This window comes from Grus americana, chromosome 2 (assembly GCF_028858705.1).
Source record: "Grus americana isolate bGruAme1 chromosome 2, bGruAme1.mat, whole genome shotgun sequence".
Lineage (NCBI taxonomy): Eukaryota > Metazoa > Chordata > Aves > Gruiformes > Gruidae > Grus > Grus americana.
Window position 1 is genome coordinate 110,858,816 of NC_072853.1, and position 22,066 is coordinate 110,880,881.

At 44.0% G+C, this 22,066-nt stretch overlaps 1 protein-coding gene across 1 annotated transcript in view; it reads right to left on the reverse strand.

The window, feature by feature from the left end:
- Nucleotides 1-6,572: 6,572 nt before the first annotated feature.
- The window catches only part of VOPP1 (VOPP1 WW domain binding protein), a 68,496-nt gene continuing 53,002 nt past the window's right edge, over nucleotides 6,573-22,066 (reverse strand). Inside the window, exons 3-5 of the mRNA XM_054816429.1 lie at nucleotides 13,074-13,151; nucleotides 10,898-11,034; nucleotides 6,573-7,016 (exon numbers count right to left, since the gene is read on the reverse strand). Coding sequence (XP_054672404.1) covers nucleotides 6,835-7,016; nucleotides 10,898-11,034; nucleotides 13,074-13,151 — 397 coding nt within the window. The 3' untranslated portion in view covers nucleotides 6,573-6,834. The remainder of the gene's footprint in view (nucleotides 7,017-10,897; nucleotides 11,035-13,073; nucleotides 13,152-22,066) is intronic.

Sequence of the window (22,066 nt, forward strand, 5' to 3'; positions counted from 1 at the left end):
ACCCTCCAGGGACAGGGCACCAGAGGGGAAGGCTCCCACAGCCACAGGGCCTCCAAAGATATCCTGGCCTGTTTCTTTTACCCACTGAATTAGCAGTGGTGCATTAGTTAGACCAGAAAAAGAAAAATGGGGAAAAAATTAAAAAAAAATCTCTGCCATTTGACAAGGTGTTTTATCTCCTTGGCTGACCTGTGTGCCAAGAAGTGGCTTCTTGGGTATATGCATATAAAATTCGGCCATCTGAGGGTTTTGGGGTTGGTTGGTTGGTTGAAGTAGGGAAGAAAGCAATACCTCCTTTGCTGCTTCACATAGGCTGAAGAGCTTGTTGGAAAATGCAGTCCCAGCTGTTTGTTTTCACAGTGGTGTAAGCTGTCATGGGGCTCTAAAGACAAGGAAAAAAACCCCACCCACAAAACAAAAAAGCTTCTCACTACATTATCTTTTCCCAAAGTGATAATGCAACACAGGTGCAGCTGCCTGGCAGCCCCAAACAGAAATGGCAGGGTTGGTACCCTCCTTGTCAATCCAGGGCCTATTTGCAGCAGAACTGATGAGTCAGCCTGCTAATTACTGGGAGGCACGGAAGGCACTGCAGGATGCTGCAGGGGATGTTTGCCCCTCTCCTGTGAGCCATGGGGTACCCAGTCACACCAGGGAGAAGGAGGTAGAGGAGAGAGACACGAGAACAAAATGCCATGAATAAGATTGTGCTACTTTAGCGGCTTCAGCCCAACACTGCTGCCTTGATGGGCTCCCTCACCCACACCGTGGCAGAGGTGTCTCAGGTGCCCAGGGCCTGACAGTGAGTGCCACAGCTGCGTACTTGCTGGAAGGCTGAAGAAGCAGCAGCAAAACCTTATGAACCCTCAGACTGCAATGAAACTAATTCACCCACTAATATGGAGCCTTCCCTCAATAGCAGGGTAAGGCAGCACATTGGAGGGAAGGCACCTCATGGCATGAAAACTTACTTACTTTCCTGAGGAAAAAAAGCATCTCCTGTGGTCAGGAGATGGTCTGACAACAGCCAGCCCTTGCCTCCAGCGTGAGCCTGAGGCAGTTACAGCCCTGACACTAGTGGCTGAAGGTTGAGCTTCAGCCTGACTGCTCAAAGAGGCTTTACAGCCCTGCTGAAGGACAAAAAAGCAATCCCCATTGCTGGTTTTCTTCCGACGGGAGGAATCTTGAATGAGACATCACTCTCCTGCTGCAGGGCTGAAAGGAGATGTGTGGACCATACAAGAGGGAGAGGAGAAAAAAAAAAGCCCAAGGAAAGTAATTCCCAAAGCCTCCTGGGACAGGCAGGACACAGCACCTGTGAGGCTGGTCCCATGATCATGGAGTTGCTCTGCACCCCTGCTTACTCCTGGCAGTAGCTAGTTAGAAGAAGATAGTATTACAAGAGTATTCTTCCTCTCCACCCCGCTCAAACCGCAGCAGCCCACCAGCAAACCCAGGCTGATAAGTCTGTGTAAACCCCTGGAGCTGACCACAGCCATAGAGCATCACACACAATGCTAACCAGCAAGTTTCCAGGCTGTGCCACTTCACACCTTTACTGATGAAAGCCAGATAACTTCTGTCCCTCTTTTGCTGCTGGGTCACACGCATCCATCTGCCTCTCCCCCAACCAAAAACATCTCCCTAGTGCAGCAGGTACCCAGACTGCCAGCTCTCCACTGCCACCACGCAAGATGGGGCTGCGGGAGTGGAGGACAGCCGCTCAGGGCTTGGGATTGATTTTCTTCCCAAACCCACAGAGCTGAGCATTTGTGCGCCTCCCCGACTGCATCGCATTTGACAGGCAGCTCCTGACCAGCCTGGCACTGCCTGCATCCATCCCCTGCTGCCAGGTTTTGTGGCTGCAGCCCATGGCAGGGTGGTTCACATACATGACAGAGATGAGGGGAGGCTGGCAGAGCCTGCTCACCCTCGGCTTACTCCCTAAACCAAGATTTAAGAAGGCCTGTTCTGCCAAAGAAGTGCATTTCTAGCGTGTGGAGGAATCTGTCCCAAGCACTTACCCTTAGCACTCATCAGCCAGCCAATCGATTTAACAGAATCCAAAATAAATCTCAAGGTGTTCTGGTATCTGTAGCCAGACTGGTCCAATTAATGACCTGAAAAACACTTGAGAACTAAACTATTCCCTCCACCTGGGGAGCAGAGTCCACACCCTGCACCACTCTGGCCTGGGAGACACATGGCTGGTGGGATGGAGGTAGGGCAGCGCTAGCTGAAGAGTTCATGAGGAGGAAGGGTGGATGGTGTTTCGGTCAAGTCTGCAAAGACCTCTGCTCGCTCCCTCCCTGCACGGTCCCCAAGAAAAGAGAGCAAAGCACATCCAGTCATCCATAATCTTTGCGGTTCTTCATTGAGATAGGACTGACAGCGAAACCTCTGGCTGAAAAACCAGCTGCCCAGCCACAAAAAGGGCAGGTTCCCTCCCCTTCCCACAGCGCAGCCTGGGCTTTTCGCACATGGATGTACGAAGCCCTGGCCTCACCAGAGCTACGTGCAAGGTGTGCCAAGAGTCCCTGGTAGTGCCTGGGCTCTCAAAGTGGAGATTTTGTCGTGGCAGAAAGGGACTAACTCCCTTCCCATCCCCGCTGCTGCCAGGGTCACAGCAGCAGAGACCTCAAAGGTTTCCCTTCCTTACCCACCTAGGGATGCTCCTCCCGATGACTGCCTCCTCACAGATATATCAGACATGTTTTGATGATGCACAACCGAAGAAAGGACCTCAAGGAGGTATTGTTTATGTTCCTGGCTCCCCTCTGGGCTCAGTGGCTAGGCTTAAGCATCTCCATTCTGTCTAAGGTGAAGGCATTTAAACCCCCACATCAAACACCAATGAAAGAAACAGGCACCCTATCCTCACAGCACATGAAATCAACTTTCTGACATAAATGGTGAGATCTCAAAGGCAGGTGGGGAGTCAGCTGGGAGCTCCCAACCACCAGCACCAACTTTATTCTGCAGTCACACCACCCTGCCTCAGCAGCGAGACACCAAAACCTGTGTTGTGTTTGAGAGAGGACACAGTAGCAGCACCCAGAGAATCCGACACAGGCATCCCGATGGATAAAACATCAACACACCATAGGGAAGCTCACATTAGTGAAGCTGCAGCAGCTGCCAGCTCCTAGTGCATCACTACTGCCAAGTAAAATTGGGTTGAAGATGATGTTTTCCTTCACCTCTGGGATTGCACACCTCACCTCTCATCACTGCCCACTGGTTAGAAGGGAAAAAAATGAGAAGAAACCTAAAACCTTCCAAAAGCAAGACAGTGAGAGGAAAGGCATGTACACAGTTTGTAAGCAATTCAAATGGATGCCTACACAGATGCCGCATTTTTAAGAGAAGACCAAGCAAGTTTGCTAGAAGAGGCGTGTGTGTGTGTGTGTGGCAAGAGGTAGCGTCATCCACCAACACTAGCAAATAAACCAGCCAGCCTTCAAGGAAAACTTCACCAGAAATTGAATTTCAATGTACAGCGTAAGAATTACACTATAAAAGGCTTCTATTCAATGTGGTCAGGAAAACGCCAGCTCTCGTAGATACATTTCAGAATATAAAAGGACTTAACAACAACTATCTACTAACATGAGATCTGTTGTCATTTCTATTGACAGAAAAAGACAGGTTGGATTTCCTTTTAAAAAAGATTATGCCCTGTATATATAACCATAGTCGGTGTTAAACTTTGAGTGCACACAAATTTAGAATATATATGTACAGTTGTGCAGGCAGATGGACCTAGTAATCATATATAAAATGAACATTTTTGTATCTTAAGTGTCCGCTGAGCCAACACTGCACACACAGAACTACTTTGCTTTGTCCCTTTTGATGATGCACAGTAAGGAAAAGCATTTTATTACTGAAATATTTTGAAAAGTATTTCTGTGCTGGCTCAGGTTCGATGAATGGGTATAGGGAGGAGGTTCTCCAACCTGTGATATACTGGGGAGGAGACAAGGTGACTGGAAAGAGCCCTCCAAGCAGCACAGCAATAGGGGAGGAGCAGCACATAACTGCTCATTCGGTCTTTTCTCACATGCCATGAAGTTTGTGCAGAACCCCTGATGTTTAAGAAAATCAAAGCATTCACTTGTCAGGCAGTTCTCTCCAAGCATTTACATGAGCATTCGACATGACTAGCTGCTTTTATGTTTTGCAACTTAAAATGAAAAAGCCAAATGATTGCAAAACAGCTCTGCCTATGAAAATACCTGAAACGATGGAAAGGTTACTTAAGGTTCAGCTCTAGCTACACCATTTACACAATATCAGCTCCGAGAAGATAAGACAATATTTTTGTCCTTCCTAAGTTCACCACTACTAAAATACATTTCAACTCAAAAGGCGGCTTACCTAGGACTGCTGGCATTTCTTCATCTCTAAGTGCGGTGAAAAAGAACTGTGAAAAGTATTAGACTGTGGATAGCTGAATTGTAATCAGTTATAATGCAGTTTAAGCAAAAGCCTGGACCAGGGCATGTGAATCCTGCTAGCACAACAGAAAGTGCCCTGCTTCAAAAAAAGCAAGAATATTTTGCAGCCTAAGATAAGTGTGTATCATTCCACATTTTAAAACATATGCTGAACTTAAACATACGTAGCAGGATACGTTTTAGGAGAACCTTGCATGGATTATAATGCAAGTGCAAACTCAGAGCTTGAGTCTACCCTTGCACTGACCCTCATTTCACTGGAGAGAGAATCAGCTCTGCTATCCTTTAAAGATCTTCTATGCCACCTGAGAATCATCCTTATGGACCAGAACAGGGGCTCTATGTCCTGAAATGACAGACACAGCTTTCCCTGGCTCAGAGAAGCCACCACTGTCCTGGAAGGCAGGTTATAGAGAAAGGATGTTGGGGAACGTAACACAATGTGAATCAGAGTTTTGGTCCTGCCAAACCAGGCAGGTCTCCACAACACCCATCAGTAGAACAGACTGTAAAATACTTTTCTCCCTTCCCCAGCTGCCAAGCAATTACATCAGTTGCAATTTCACCCAAGTCAGCTCTGCGGGAGTGAGCTCCTCAAAAGCTAGCTCTGCTCCAGATGACTATTAACACCACCAGCAGCTTTTAGAAACACAGCATCCCTTGGGTTTTTTTTCTGTTAGAGACTCACATTCATAACAAAGGGATGCTCTTTTCTGCCACTTCTGCAAACCTAGCTTTCTGCCTAGGAGGAAATTCTCACAAACCACTGACATGCATTAACGGCACAATAAAGCTGTTCTCTGCGCAACGCAGGTTTTCAGGGTACTCCAAACCACTGCAGGGTGATTTCTGTGCCCTGACTGGAGTGCCACAGGAACAGTCAGTGTATTGGCAGTAAGCACTCACCCGGTACCCAAAGGACAATATCGGACTCTTCACCCTCAGCTATGCTGTTTCTGCAGGTCCTTCAGCAGTAGAAGGTGATGACATCATCTTTTTGTCACTTGTTAGTGACATGGCTCTGAATACACGGTAAGGGAGAAGGTCCCATTAGTATGTAGTCATGCCTCAGAGTAGCTTCATGCTTTTGCTAGATGGGCCTGAGAGCCCTCAGAGGGAAAGGGGCTCTGTGTTTATTTGAAGGTGTTGACTTGCGGTCATTCAAGAGAGGCAGCCACGAGCATGAGAGTGAATTTGGAATCCTGGGGCCACTCACAGCAAACCCCACCAAGAGCTAAGAGTGTTTGAAAGCCAAACCATCTGCACATCAGGCCAAGGAACTGCTCTTACACACCAGCCCCAAAAGTTATTTATTTGTCTGGCCTACAGAGGAGAGCAGTTTTACAGATCTGTCACCTGGAGGCGACAGCTCTGCTCAGTACTCTTTGTGGCAGCAGTAAGACCACAATGAAAGCTACTGTTTCTCAGGGACAAAACTCCCATCAGTTTCAAAGGGACCAAACTTGGAGGTGTGCTCCCATTCTTTCTTACTGTAGTTATTTTCCGATTTAGGAAAGAAAACTTACCTACGTATTTCAGAGTTTCTAACTGTTCTGGCAAGAGGAACAAGCACAAGTAGCTCTGAGGTTATAACACCTCCCTCTCACTACCAACATTTAGGTCATCGGCTGTTTCATATAATCTCAGTGCTGACAAACCAAGGGGAGTCAGGATGCCGATCACACAGGCAGAGTCCAGGTGCTGGCCAAGAAACACTCAAGTCCTGGTCCTCTGCTTTTAGATGCATCATTTAAAGTAATGACTCCCTCTTTTCTAGGGCACTTGGCAAAGCCCCTGCCACAACTCAACCAACACTGGTGCTCCCATCACTCATGGGCTTCTATCACAGCGTCTCTCTGTTGTGCATCAGAACCAAGTTTCATAAGAAAAACGTAATGGAAAATATGGTGGCCACCATTTCTGGTAAAAGCATTGCCCTCCCTCTTCTACTTCTGCCCTCTTTCTCTGTCATTTCCCTTAGATGAGGGCATTTCTGCCATGGGGTTTTATGAGAGTGCACATCACTCTGGGGTTGCATATCAGTAGCCTGCCACAAGGCAATTAAACCCGTGATTGAAACAAACAGTAAATAAAGAGAAAGACATACAGGTTTTAAATATAGGTTTCCATTAAAAGCATTACAAAGACAACTTCTCTTATTTTGAAGAGAAAGAAAAAATCCACTTCTACTAAAAAAAAAATATTTAAAAATCACCCCTTTGCAAGTAACTTTAATGAGGAAAGGTGCAGGGAAGGAAGGGAGAGAGGACTTGGAGAACTAGCAAGTGTTCCAATGGGCAGATGCCCTCCATCTCGGTCATTTTTGCAATGGCACCTTCTTCTCAGACAGTCAGGTCAGAGAGCCAGAGAGTCCTCACGTGGAGGATTTCACCACCTGCTCATAAGGGGGAGGTGGTGTGTTGCAGTAGGAAGGCGGGGGCGGATAAACCGGGTTTCCTTGTGGGGAATTGGGCTGGACATGGAAAGCCATAGCCATGGGATTCATCACAGGTCCACCTGGATCTGTGTAATACGGCACTCCAGGTTGTTGTGACCCTGAAAGAAAGAAAAGGAGAGAAAAGGTATCAACAATGGCAGCAGCATAAGGTCATGCTCTTCCAGGGCCTATACTCTGCACACTTGGACAAGTTGTCTCAAAGTATTCATCAGAGCAAAGACAACAAGACACCTTTCTGCTGTTCCAGAGAAAACCCAGGCTTGCAGGACTACATTCACTTCTTGAGATTTCACCAAAAAGTTTCAATTTTGCATGCAATAGAAATCATTTAGTGAAACAAAGCGTACCATTGCCCCAAGTGACTACCATTTGAAAGGGAAAACAGTGAGCCCTGCTCAGTTCCCTGGACAGAAAAGCTGTCATGCCTGCAGAAAGGAGAGGCGTGGAATCCTAGATGGACAAAGGCGTTTCCACTGCAGCCCTGACTCAGGTGTCAAGTCTTACAAAAGGACTTCACAGATTATTTTGTGGTGTACTGGATCTGCCCGTACACCAGAGTGCATCTTAAATAGATAATTTCCCTTCAAGGCACGATACAGCTAAGGAGTAAACATGTATGAGGCAAAAACCCAAGTTGAAGCCAATTATGGCTGGCTAACACAATGGGACAAGATCGCTTTGCACAGATTAGATTTAAGAAACAATATTGGAGCCTACAGGGATGAGGAAAGGAAACGTATGATCAAACGCAAAATTCCTTAGCCATGACACTTGATGAGTAACAGAGACTGCTGCCATGAGGAATAACAAAGGTGGCATGTAACCCTCGTCAGATATCACAGCGAGTGTTGGAAGACGACTTAATGCAATTCCAGCAATTAAAGTCACAGACAGTCTCTATTGGAATATGTAAATTAGTTTTCTTCTCTTTGTCTCTAAATAAGACTGGACCGGAAAAAAAAAAATCATGGCTGAGCAACAGGTTTTCTTCTCTTGATGTCAGTCTGTTTTTCTTATAATGACACAGCCTCTCACAGATTTTCCACTCAATCATTAGTTTTCCATGACTTAGTAACACTAGGACTCACTATTGCCACAGAAGGAATACAGGCTTCCTGAAGCTTTAAGTATCCTTTAGTACTGCAAGCATTCAGGAAGGAGCTACATACCAAACCCAAAAATGTGTCCTTACAATATTAAATCAGATGGATCGAGCCATAAGGCACTGGGGTGCAAACTGTCCCAGTGCCTGGGGTGTCTGCCTAGGGACCTTGCTTTGGACACTCGGGAGCAAAGAGGATAGAAAGCAGACCAGGAACACAGCTATTTCCTTCTTAGCACAGTAATTTTAATGCACCACCACAATAACTTTTCCTTTTGCCTGTCCGAACGAAGAGGGCTGCTCCGCAGCCTCTCTTCCTTTGCAACGGTGACAAGAAGCCCTCCTTCTGCTTCCACCTATAGCATCAGCACGTGGCTGCGGGAGAGCCGGGCTGGGAACAGGAGCCGAGTCCTACCTCTCCAAAGTTTGGGCTAATATCCTTTTCTGTAGCCTTTTTCTTAAGCATTTTTGTTTGAAAGTTAAATCCTGCCCAGCTCTGCATTTCTGCAACTTCCATCCACATGGGGAAATGGGAGAGGTTGAGGCAGCTCACTGCAGCTTGCTCTTTAGGAAAATAACTGTTTTCATTAAAACTTCCATGTATTATTATTGATTGAGGGGGGGCAAGTGTGGACACCAATCTTTTGAGATATTTTTTCAGTTCATTAAACACAGCAGAAAACAACACTTGATTATCAACTCATTTGTTAAGTGTCTACAAAGGGACCCTTCTTCTAGCACCTGAACTGCCAGTTTGGGGCTATGGAGGCCAGACCTAAAGTGAAAGACACCTCCAGGTCTGCAAACTGCTGCTTGCAGGTGAGGTGTTCAATCCATTTTCCCAGTCAGGCCCACAGAAAAAGCACTCCCACCTCCAGGCTGCTGCTGCGATGGCAGAAGATGCTGCTGTTATCTCTACAAAGAAGGAGGGAGATGGGCAAGGAGCCACATTTCAAGGGCTCCACCTCAACCATGAGCTGGCTACTGCCACCAAATCTGGAAGAGGAGGTAGAGGAAAATGAGAACTTGGTTGACTACTAATTCCCATTGCTTTTGCTGTTGAATATTCCTAGAATAATAGAAAAAGTAGGAAAAAAATTTGGTGGGGTTAGCTCAGAGCCCAGAGTTTTTAAGAAATAGTAATAACAGTCTGGAAGCAGGTAGCCTAAGGAGGTTGTCAAAGGGCTTGTGCTTATATTTGCCTGCAGTTTGCATTCCATGAAAAACTAAAACCTTGCTCTAAAATTAAATCTGGTATTCACCAATCCAGCCAAAGGCACTCCCTGTTCACATAATCTTGAGGTTATTTTTCAGGCTTAAAAATATAGTTTAGTTAGTTTGGCTCCCTCCCCACTGTTGAAAAATAAATACTCTCTGTGGAAATGTTTGTTCAGTCAAGCATAAAAACAGATGCAGAATGGAAGCCCTAAAAAAAACTTTTAGGATTTAGAAAAAAAAAAAAGGGTGAATAAAATGTTAGTTGTGTATGTAACATCTTTTTATCCATTTAGCCCTGTGAGAGAGAGGGGGGAAATGTATGTCTATGGGTAGGTACCTGCTTAAGGGTACAAGAAAGAGCATTTCCGAAGTCTGCACAAGGCACATGGGCGTGCAATAGCCAGCACAACAGGGCAGAGAGCCTGAATGCCGCCTCTCTGCACAACGCTCATAGTCACAGCTAGCTAGAAAGGGGTTTAGGACACTTTTCTAAGGAGGCTGTCTTGATGCAGCCACAATACTGCAGAGATGTAGTGTTTCAGAAGACGAATTTTGATAAAGAGGTTTGAGGCAGCAAATTTTCAGAGAGATCTCCCTTCTCAATAGAAAATATTCAGTTGTATTTCCACTTCCAAGCCACTATAAAACAAAATCAAATTGCCAGTTCTGAAAAAGTTGTCAGAAAACGTAATTATCCTCTGGCTTCAGCTTTAATACAATGTGCGGCAAAATATCAGCCTGGCAGGAAAAGTGTCAGTGTACCAAGCGTGCCTGCATGTGCGTATGTGTGTGCTTTCACAGGCACAAGTTAGCACCGGCTTATGCAATCCGGACAGTGGTTAAAAATGTCTCAGTTTGGCCTTGCTGAGGCAGGGAGAAGGCAAGCACCTGAGTGTGCACTCAGATATAATCTCAGTACTGCAGAAGGTCTTCCAACTAGAGACAGCTGGATTCAAACTGCTCCCATAAGGCACAAACATCTTCTGCTTACAGGTGACTCTTATTTTGCTGAATTCTCCCAACTATATAACAGCCAGAGGGGAAGAAATAGGAAAGTTAGAATGCAGTATTGCCAGAGGAGCCATCACTAAGCAGATCCTCCTGATGCTCACGGCCATTGCTGACCAGCGAGCAGACTGACAAGGAGAGAAAGACCACTGCTGCAGAAAAAACTGTAGCCCAGCGCACGGGCTCATCAAAAAGAGAAGACTTGTAAGATAGCCAGTCCATAGAAGAAAAATGTTAGGCTTTCCTTCACCTCTGCCAAATGGTACCAACTGTATTTAAAACTCTTCCTTCATGTCATCGTTCATTTTGGATGCCTATAATTTTGTCAACACTGCAAAGTGAGAACTTGCTATCCTCCTTCCATGCATGGACGCACAGCTGTAAAGGTATCAGGAACCACAATGGAAAGGAACTGAAAGTCCTGTCACCCTGGGTTTCAGAAACACTGCTGCGGCTGAATTACATTGTTTGGAAGGCAGAAGACTTCACTCGTCACAGGAGGTGGCTCCACAGTTTACTGCAAGTGCAATTCCTTGTCCAAATCCCACAGTTTCCAAAAACCAACCAAATAAAACCCCCTAACCCACCTTTTTTAAATGCCTTGGCAAATGTAAGAAATTAGTGAAACTTGTTTAATGAGCAGTCTCTGACCTGACGCAGTGTTGACTGGTTGTCTGGTGTAAGACACGTTAAAAGTAGGTTCTTCTACTAGTGGAGGAGGGTACATTCGCCTTCGGATAAAGAAACCAGCTCCGCAACAGAACAAAACTCCCATCATCAAAAGGAACCTAGGCAAAGAGAAGACGGAAGTCAAAACCCACCCGCATTCAGGCAACTCTCAAACCCAGACCATTCGTTGAGAGAAACAGAGTATCATCTAGCAATCTTGAGCTTTATTGGGGTTTCTTAAATAGGTTGTTTCTTGAGAGCAGGCCTATGTCATTTCAGACACCCGTATCTTGGGGCACTTATGGATATAATACAGACATCTTTAGCAATTAGTACTATTAGCATGTTTTCTGGCATGTAAAATACAAATCTGAAACTAAAATGCCCTTGAACATTTGGAAAGTCCAGGTTCATACCTGACTTTTACCACTGGGATGCTGCACTGAAATTCCAGGTCCATACAGTTTCAAACTGCATCTCCTGGACACAAGCCTCACTTTTATAGTATCGAGGCTGGCCAGGTTTAGGGGGGACTGGCTGAACAAAGAGGAATACTGTTCTGCAGTTGCCCTTAAAAGAAAATCATTAGATGTTCTTAAATTATTCAACACTAATTTTGTCCCCCATGGGAAATATGGTAGCTGGCTTTAAGCTCAAGCCAGAAGACTGAAGCATTCAGCACTGAAGATGACAAGCTTTGCTTTGTGCATCCTAGATGGGATATACATTCTCAAGGAAAAGGACATAATTTTGCTTCAGTGCTTCTCCTCTCAGCTCCTCTTCTGACCTGACTAAACTGTCTCCATCATTCCCTTGCCCTGGTGCTGTGGGAACAGGCATATGCGGTAAGAGCACGTCAGAAGATTTTGTTCTTCAGACAGTGGCTTTCACTGTGTTTCCTTGATTAGTTATCAGACATGCTAGTGACTGTTGCAAGCTCCCGTAAACCCAAATGGTTCTTCTGCCATTAATTGCCACCTCATTTCAGGGCCCTTTACTGGAAGACAATGACAACTGTGCTGTTTTGGAAGGGATGGAAGTTGGCCAGAGGCCACTGAGATTGGCCATAGGCAAGCCTACATACCATGCTAATCTCCTCTGGAGCATTCCCAGGTGCCCGAGAAGAGTGTGACACTGCATGGCAGCAAGAGGTATTTAATGCAAAGGGACAATTTCTGGTTTTGTTTCTGCGGTGGAAACGAGAGCAGAAGGAGATCCTGTTTCCCTGAGCCAATATTAATACATTCCCTTTTGGCAGAGTTCCTGCAAAGGATTTGTTCTGAGCAGAAAAACAGAGATTTACGACGTCACCCCAGGGATTGAAATGCAGAGCTCTTCAGTTATATCAGTAAGGATTGTACACTGAAATCTCACAGTCAGCTTCGGGAAATCTCTGTATTATAGTATATATCAGGCTTCTGGTTTTCAGTGTTTATTCGTTTCAATTTTGAAGGCTTTTTTTTAAGCAGTCTTCAAATTCTACATAAAAATGCCTGAAATCAGGTTTCCTAGGAGAGCTTTTGCTTTCTCTCTACTGTAATAAGACTTTATTCAGGTGCTTTCTTAAATTCCTGTCCAAAAATAATTTACCTTATTTTTTCATTATGCATATAACAGTGATTAGTTTAAGCTTTATCCAGATTACTGAGCTGCTGGTTTCACAAGCTCAAATCTTTCTGCCTTCTTTTCCCTTACTGTCATCTCCACTGAAATCCCCACAGTCATAACTGAAGTCAGTTTAATTGAAGCCTCAATTCAGCAGGCAAGACTGTCTTAAACCCTGCCTAAATGCACAATCCTCCTTATACAATCCTCTTTTAAAACCGAGTGCCCAACTAAACCGGACAAACACTGCTGCTTGGCATAAGGAATTCAGCAATTTTGGATAAAAGTGAGACTGCTGCCTGTACAGACCAATAGGATGCAGAAGCAGGAAAAGTCAATCCGACATGAGTAACCTCCTTTTTCAGTGTTTTCTTACTACATCAGGAGGATTTTATAAGCAAATATAAGCAAAATCCCAAAGTTCTTGCATTTATGTGTACACATATACATTACTGCATACTTGTACCTACTAGGGCTGGGAATACCCTGATTCAAGTCCTATGAACAAGACAAGAATAAGACAAATGTAAAATTCCCAGATGCTCTGACCTACCAAAAATACCATAGTCGCTGGATAGAGAGAGCTCTTACACAGCATCTTGAACCACAGCAATCCTCGTAGGAGCGACATCTGTAGAGAAATAAAGAGAAAAGGGCATTAGGGGAACGGTTGTCACTCAGGTTAAAATGGCATCCCCAAATCTGACACCGTTTGCACCCCTGCTCGAGGCGTCATTTACAACATTGCCATGAGCCTGGGAGGCAAAGCCTCCTGGAAGTGTTGAAGGCCAGGCTGAATGGGGCTTTGAGCAACCTGATGTAGTGAAGGGTGTCCCTGCCCATGGCAGGGGGGTTGGACTAGATGATCTTTAAATGTCCCTTCCAACCCAAACCATTCTGTGGGCCTATGGATAAGAACAGACTACCCTTGGCTGGATAAAGTTGTCAATCGCATGTACACATCCACGGCACAGCTCTATCACTATTCAGGAACTTTTTGCATGTTATCGAAACTACCTTCCTAGATGCTTCTTTTAAAGCCACCTCAAAAAGAGTGAATGTAGTGTTTAATTCTATAGAAAAGGACACATTATAAAGAAAAGCAGTACTACCGTGTTTTCTTTCACAGTAAACGAACACTGCAAACCTCAAACACGAGTCATCTAGGGTTTTATTCACTCCATCAAACAAGAATTGCAAGGTCAAAACTGCCAGATCACTCACTCTTTGCAAATCAGCAGGTTCCAAACAGAGGAACCGAGTGCAGAGAAAACTTCAAGCATACCATTATTTGCAAATTTAATGGCATTTTTTGCTTCTCAGAAGTTGCACTGGACTGCAACTGCCAACCACTCACATAATTTAAACAGGCTTCCCACTAAAAAAAACCCCCATAATATTTCACATGAAATAGAACCATTTTAAAGGTATTATAGCACCAACCACTGTAAGTACAAGGTACAACTCCACTAAAAGCCAGCACATACATTCAGCATCCTCTGAACGATTTCTATGGTAACTGCCATTTCCCACAGCAATGAAAGACTCCATGTATTTAGTAGGAAAAATGACAAAGGTAACACAGAAACTATGGTATATGACAGACTCGGGTGAACACATTCAGATTAGCATATCCACACACCAAAAGAAAAGAGGAGGTTACCACAACTGGATCAATCTTTTTAATGGTTCACATCTGTATGCTCAATGTACTGATTTAATTAAGCATCTGGTTTTGGAAAATTTGCCCAACTGTATGACTGTGCTCCCATATTTCTACACAAAGCTAAAAAAAAATCAATTAGATAATTGTACAAACAATTACACATTTACACGTTCAATTAACAAGCCTCCACTCACAAAATACATCAAGTCACATAGGCTTCGGCCTCAAACTGGGGCCAGAGGGGGATGCTCTATGGATACAGAATCAATTGTTTTGCAAGTGAAAACAGTTGCATGCTCTTCTGATGACAAGCAGGCAGGATTTATTTAAGCAAGCTAGAGGATCTGACATGATCAGCACGGCAAGTTCTATTAATATACTCAGGCACCCAGTCTGAGACTCAAGCAGAGTCAGTTGCTCATGCCAAAAGAGAAAACACCCACTTTGCCGTCCCTGAACCTGAAAGTGACCCAATCTCCAACCATTCTTCTTCAAAGCTTGCCAGGACCCTAACAACTGCTCATACTCAAAACTACCAGATATCACAAAACTACAGCAACAGTTAGCAAGTCAGCATTACCTGCAGCCCAATCGGGACCAAGAATTAAGCATTCCTCTATGCTCCCCAGGTGGATCAACCCAATGGGAGCTTTCAAGACATACATTAAATAATGGACAAGATCAGGCCCCTTATGAAATTGGGTAGCAGCTGCTGCCTTCTGTTAAACCAATGGTCACGGTAGCCTTTTTGCTCTTCAACACACTTTTGGTTGGAGCACCTCATCCACATTGATCGGCACTTGCCCCTTTTGCTGATGCTGCACAGCAAGGCCTTTTTAAGGCTTGTCGAGCCAGAAAAGCGGAGAGGAAACAGAGCCTGTAAATGTAGATGCCCTTCTTGAGGCAATTGAGGCCAAAAAAAGGATTTTAGGGATGTGAGCAGTCTTTATCTAAGCCTCCACATGCTAGCTCTGTCAGCCCAGACACCTACACCTGACCACAAGCAGGACAGGGAATGGATGCGCCCGGCAGGGCTCTGGCTCCAAAGCCACTTTCCAGATCAAGCCCCAAGAGCTGAACTTGTACTAAAAGTTAAACTAAACCAGAGAGCCCAGGGTAGCTGCACGTATGCCTCCCCTGTGCCCAACCTTGCCTCGCCTATTCTGTTTTCTCTAGAGCCAGAAGAGATGGGAAAAGGCTATTTTAAAACATATAATTATGGTCAATCAAACCACCAAAATTAAACCAGCATCTGAATGAGGAGTATAGTACCTAAATTTACTTTTTATTTTTAATCTCTAAATTGTCTAGCCTACAAGTCGGCACCATTTTTAAAGTCTCAGTGACTTAGCTTTTCTTCCTGCAAAAGAGGACTAAAGTACCAGCTGGAAGACAGAAAGGCTCAACTGCTGAATGTTTATGAAGCTCCTGAGACCACTGAATGGCAAACAAACAGGCCATCAAAGAGAAGTTTTGTCTCCTACATGGATGATTGTGCTTTCAAATGGCTGAAAATGATGATGCAAAGGATGGAGGAGTCTCTCACTTTGGCTGTGTTTCGAGAAGCTCCATTTTACAAAAGCCAGTAAGCTTTCCGAGGCAACTCATCGAAGGCTAAGCACTGCATTTGCTGGGTGGATCTGTGAAGCTAAACCTGTATCATAATTCAGAGGGAAATGCCTTTGAGATCTGACACTAGTAACCCTTTTAATTTTTACCCATAAAACCAAACAAGTGTGTGCCTGCGGGTGTGGACACAGGTACCCATATGTAGGAGCCTGGAATCAAGGATGATACCACGATAACAACCTGCTGTTTGTATTCCCCAGCAGCGCCAAAAAAGACTGGAGGAATAAATGGCTCATTTGCTGATGCTGCTGTCAGGGTACTGTGGAAGCTCTGATCTCTTGTTCTTGATTCAATGCGCTATGAAAAAACAACACAACTTCTGCCAACATTGACCCCAATTACAAGAAATAAACTTACTTACAAAAGCCATATTTATTAGCAGGCGAAAAGTGTCAATAAAATCAGTTTATTAATGGAGTAACACACAAGCTTGAGTACAATCGGTCTTTGAGGTACTATCTCTTATTGCCTGACAACAAATCCCAGCAGAATTAAGACCCTGGTTCAGAAAGAAACAATTAAGCACACACACATATATTTATTGAATTGATATGCATATTCTTTAAATTACACTGGTGCTTTGGCTTTGCTTAATGAGGAAGGACTGCATGTGCCTAGTGCCAGCTGAAGAATGAGCCTTACCATCGATCTGAACTACACCAAGCACATCTCCTACAGAAGACTTTTCTAAAGCCAATTTCCTTCTTTCACACATCAACAATGATCGTGAGAACTGCGCCTCCCTAGGGCAATGCTTGTTTCATAGATCAAAATTTAACCCATTACATAGGGTAAGACACAATCCATTAGTTACTTTGCTAATCTGCAACTTCACCAAGCAATACGGCCTCTCTTTTGAAAACTGTCATGTGATTTATGATTTAGAAGGTACATCTTTTCATTCATAATTCAGTAGAGTGAAATGAATGCGTCTGTGTGTCCAATGACTTGTACTGCTAGCACACCAAGGAACTGCTGTGTCACAGATCAAAATTACACTGCATGTCAGATCACAGCAACAAGCTTTTTGTATGGGTTTGCACTTAAATCATGGCGTTGAACTTCTTTCCCTAATGGACAAGCAAGGCACAAAGTCTCACTTAAGGGTATATGGTATGACCCAAAGCCCACAAACAAACCCTGCACTTGCATGTGTTCTGCAGATAATAATGCTCAATGAAATGGTCCAGAAGCTCTTTTCCATTTATACCTGCATTTACACAGCTGAACAAGTCCCTTCTCAGCGGAGCTGCCACAGCAAAGAACTGCATCTAAAAATAATTCCCTGATTGGCACTTGCTGAAAACTGGAGAATTTAAAGGGGTAAAGCAAGGATTTCAGTCTTCAGCAGACTGTATGGCCACAGTGGTCTGACAACACTCCCTGTCCTCACCCACTGTGGGTATTCCACATCAGCACCATCCCTTTGAAATGCAGGCTGTAGTGTTCTTGGATTTCTTCTCTAGATTGTTTGCATCATATGTGCCAAAACCTGATTTAACATTTAAGATGCTTGATAAGCAATGTCTTTTGAAAGAGAAAAGCAAAGCGTAGATTGTCAGTCCACATGTAGTGTCAGAAACCCTACTGTAGACACAGGGACAGAGGATGGGAGGGTGAAAGAAAACGACAAAACCCCCACAACAGCCAGTTACAGTAAACTTCATGATTTCTAACCAGTGTCCTATAGACAAGCATGACTTTAATTCCAAAAAAGGCTGCACACCACTGAGAGGTTAAACGATTGCTGCATGTATGTAAGGTCTATGAAGCAAACTGGGTTTCACTGGAATACAAGAAACACTGGCAGGTTTTTAAATGTAAGGAAACCAAAGGGAGCAGGGAAGTTAAGTAAAGGAGGGTGTAGCAACAGATCAAAGCTAAGAACAGAAGAGAAAGATTTTGGGGGACTGGCTAGTAGCATCAGATGAAGCTAAGGAAGTACCAGTTGTGGTCCTAATACTGGCATAGGCAAAACACCAGAAGGAGAACTACAGGTGCTCACAAGAACTGGAAGGAATGGACCATTGAGACTGAGTCACCTCCAGGCAGACTCAGCGCTGAGCCCTCAAAGTCAAAAGGCTCAGGTCTGCTACTGTTAAACAAGTGAAGGCAGATAGCTGAAGTCTGTGTATGTAGTTACTTGTTCTAGAACAAAAAAGTTTAAAAAAAAAATAATTTAATCTGCTTGGAACTAAGCTGCCAGGATACAGTGATGCTGAACAGAGAAAAATCAAACGAGCCATGAAACAAAACCAAAGCAGGCAACCACCACAAAACGACTAGCAGAAACAATTCTGATGAAGCTCAGAGTCTTGGCTGCGCGATCAATGAGGAATAATGCCACTGAGCTCAACAGGACTACACTGCCACGAGACTCAGAATTCGACCTGAAGGATGAGGAATAGGATCAATAGAAGGTGTACCAAGTAACTGAAAGAGAAGGAGTTATTTTTCTACCAAGTTTATTTCACCATTGATTAATCCATTTCAGACTATTCTGTATGTGCATTTCCATCTTTCAATAAAAAGCAAGTTTTCACAGCAAAGCCATCGGCTGTCCTGCTATGTAAGGAAAGACCCACGTTATTGACCGCACACATGGGGAAGACCACCAGACATGTGGAGGAGCTTAATGCTACAAGCATGGTAGAGACATTATCCCAAGGAATCCATTTTGCTACAGCAGCCCACTGAACACGGAAATCAAAACACAAAGTCCAGTTCTCCATTCTGGAGTCCCAAAGTGGTTTAATCTCTCTCCAGAAAGATGCTGCAACGCAAAGGCCACATCCCTCCACTGGCATTCACTTAGATGCTTGAGGAGCAGTAACACAGGCAAGATCTTTGGCTGGTGGAGCAGAGTTATAGGCAACATCTGCTTTCCAGCCTTGGTCTTGGAGCTGGTTGTGTCTCCCTGGCACGTCTGCCTATGTGGCCTAATTTTCAGGAGGGACACAACTCCACCAGAGTTACCTGCAGTCACAGGTTCTCAGCACCCAAAAGTGCTTCTCTTCTTTTCTTATACATAGCAAAGGTGATCTCTTAGTGCATGCAACAACAGTGCCTTGTAAAACATAGGTCTGATTTTGGCAAATATATAACAATATATATAACAAATATAACTGCTTCATAGATCAACGCAGCCATGACCTCCGTAGAATGGCTGTACTTAAAACACTGCTGCTGGTACCCAGGAGAGCACTAGAGATATAGTTACCCAGGTACTTGATAAATCACTCAGCCCTTAACTACATAAGAAAACATAAGGCAAGAAGAAGGAAAGGGGATGTCAGGTCATTTTTTCTGCAGGGTAGAAACAACAGAGACAGAAACAATATTTGCTCAGATTAGATTCCTGTCTGCTTTGACACAACTAAAATCTCCTACAATGAGACGAGATACTTAGCTCCTGTCCTTCAGAGACATGAAAAATAAGAGCAGGCAACAGCTGAAAAAGGGATTATTTCTCAATTATTCTTTAGGTGAAGAGCCTATAAACATTGTCACTGTGCAAGAACTAAGCAGAATATGGTAAATCTTTCCCTACTTCTGATGGGATGAGAAGTATTTGTTCAGCTGCTCCTATCAAACCAACCCTTACTACAAACCTTCAGCTACCTAAGGGCTTGCCATATCACCATACCTCTCTTCTCAGACCCCAAAAGGAAAGCCACCCTACAGAGGTACTCTCATTGTTGACTCTAAAGACGGCAAATCTCATCACATGGTTTTCCAGCCAGCACACATCCATCTGGAAATCTCTGCTTCTCCTGTGGCAGAACTTAGCAAGAATTGTTGGGGTTTGGGCTTTGTCCAGTGGCAGTATATAGCACCTTAAATAGCTATTTTTCAAACACAGGCTGCAGGTCTTTCTTTAGCAGAACAAAGCAGAGAAACAGCCTGGTTTAAGGCTCTGGCAAAAGAAAGACATAGATTATCTGTATGATAGCAGTTTTAATTTTCCAGAGGTGGAAGTGAAAATTTCACATACCAAGAGGAATGAGGACTTTAGTTAATCATCGGGACCCTTAGTAAATACAATTGGTTCTTCATATCTCAAGCTGCTCCCAGTGTCCTACTGCACCTAATCACTGCTTTGGGAGATTGTAAGCAATCTGCTGGCAGGGGGCGATGGGTGTCCATGAATTTGCAATCTGCCTGAATTTAACATACTAATGCACAGCAAATCTTTCTTCTTCTCCAAGCCACCACAGGATCAAACACAGAGAAGGACATAGGTACTAATGGCCAACAGTTAGGTGCCACCAAGTCTTTCAAAATTTTAATTCAGGTTCTCCCTACCCAGAAAGGGTTAGGAGCTTCAAGATGACTTTGGGGTCAAGTGCTCCTTGATGCAGTCCACTGGAGCTCAAACCAGGTACAGACCTTCCTGTCCCACTGACAGGAAGCCAGAAGAAATTTTTTTTATCAGCCTCACATTAGGGTTCTTGCCTATGAAATGGAAGAGTTAATGCTCTGATGAATATTTCAAGTTAAACAGCCTCAACAGGAAAAACTCATGATAAGCCACAACTGTGGTTATTGTATCCCCTGGAAATGAGAGGTGGGTGGACTGGGTTCCCTGCTTCACCTCAGCCAGAGGAGAGTCTGGTTTCAGAGGAGTACTGCACTGGAAGACAAAGACTGCCTCCTCTCCTTCCGCACAATAAGCTGCCTACACCTGGTCAGCCTCCAACTCCAAAATCATTCAGAGCTTCAAGTTAGGTCAGTCACCTGCTTGATTGCCTGTGAAGGCTGAGATATTAAATCACTCTTCCCTCCTCAGGTCTCACTCCTAGCAAGTTGAATGGGTTGTTAATTTGGTAGCCTAATTCTCCCTAGGTTGTGCATTGTACAACCAATCCATCGAAGCAAATTCAAGTGTGTGGCAAGGCAACTAGTTCCTGGGTGATTACAGCAGTGAGGACTACAACCTCAACAAATCCATTGACATCAAGGGAATCTAGCCCCTTATTTGAAGCATGAAACATACCACACCTTAAGAGCATAGACTACTGAAGCTAGTTGTGATGGTTTGTAACCTTATTGTTTAAGGCCACACAGGACTGAGCAATGGTGGTGGGTTTTTGTTGCCGTTATATACAGATGGTCTGATAATTACTGCTGTCTTCCTTCACAATGCAAACTGTGCATTTACATTCTTGCATTGAACTACATATGCAAACACGCTCTTCCTGGAGCTGCTTTGCTGGTAAATCGGTGGCCCTGGCCTGAATCCAGGTCTCCATTTCTGTACGGTGCCAGCCATTCAAGGAGCCTGGAAGCGTGCAAAACTATTACACTGCCTCCCCTCTCCTCCTCCTCCTCCATGCTGGCTTCAAATCAAATGGAAGAATAAATCAACAGCTAGATTACTGCCCTAAGCACACACCTGCTGACACTTCATGCAGCTGTAATTGCAATGGGAAGGCTAAGTATATCATCAGGAAAGTCAACTTAATTAAAAGCAGTAAACATAACAGGATGTGGAACACAGAAAGTAGCTCCCATCATGCAGCATGCTCCGTGCCTAGAAGGGGGGTTTTCCCAGCCCCTTGTACACACATTGATGGAAGAAGTGCTCTCTAACCTATCTGAATAACAGCAACAGAAAACCACTTTTTTATTGTTTTCATCTGGAACAATTTGCAGGTTTTTGGTAATGCCCAAAATTATTCTTATAGACTGACCACCAAGCATATAAGGGCTTACATTCAAAACCCAGATGAATACAACTGCATGATCAATACAATAAAATTTAATCTGCAAAGGAAGAGAATTGTGTGGAAATGCACAAGAAATTTATTTCAGAAACCATGAAAAAACACAAACAGAACACAATCAGCATTCTTCTCCAAAATAAGAAAAAGAATCAACTGTTCCCATGTAGGGCAGGAACATGTTTTAAACATGAAGAATATTAGCAAACATTCCTTCTTTAGGTTTACATAAATGTTCTTATTCTAAATGAAAAATTAAACAGATTTAATCAACATAAATGTGCACACGTGCAAGCTGTCTGCTGTATGCAGTAAACTACTTTCTATGGCAGAAATGTATCAGCCTAAAAATATAGCACTTCCCTTTGCACATGCTTTTAACATTAATTCTGGTCCTGCTTCAGACAAGAATTAGCAGAGGTTACAGGATGGCACTCCCCTATGTTTCTTCTGTTGTTCATATTTGCCAGCAGCAACAGTAACATTTTCTTCCAGAGCAAGTTTCCATGTTTTTTTCTGGAGGTCTTT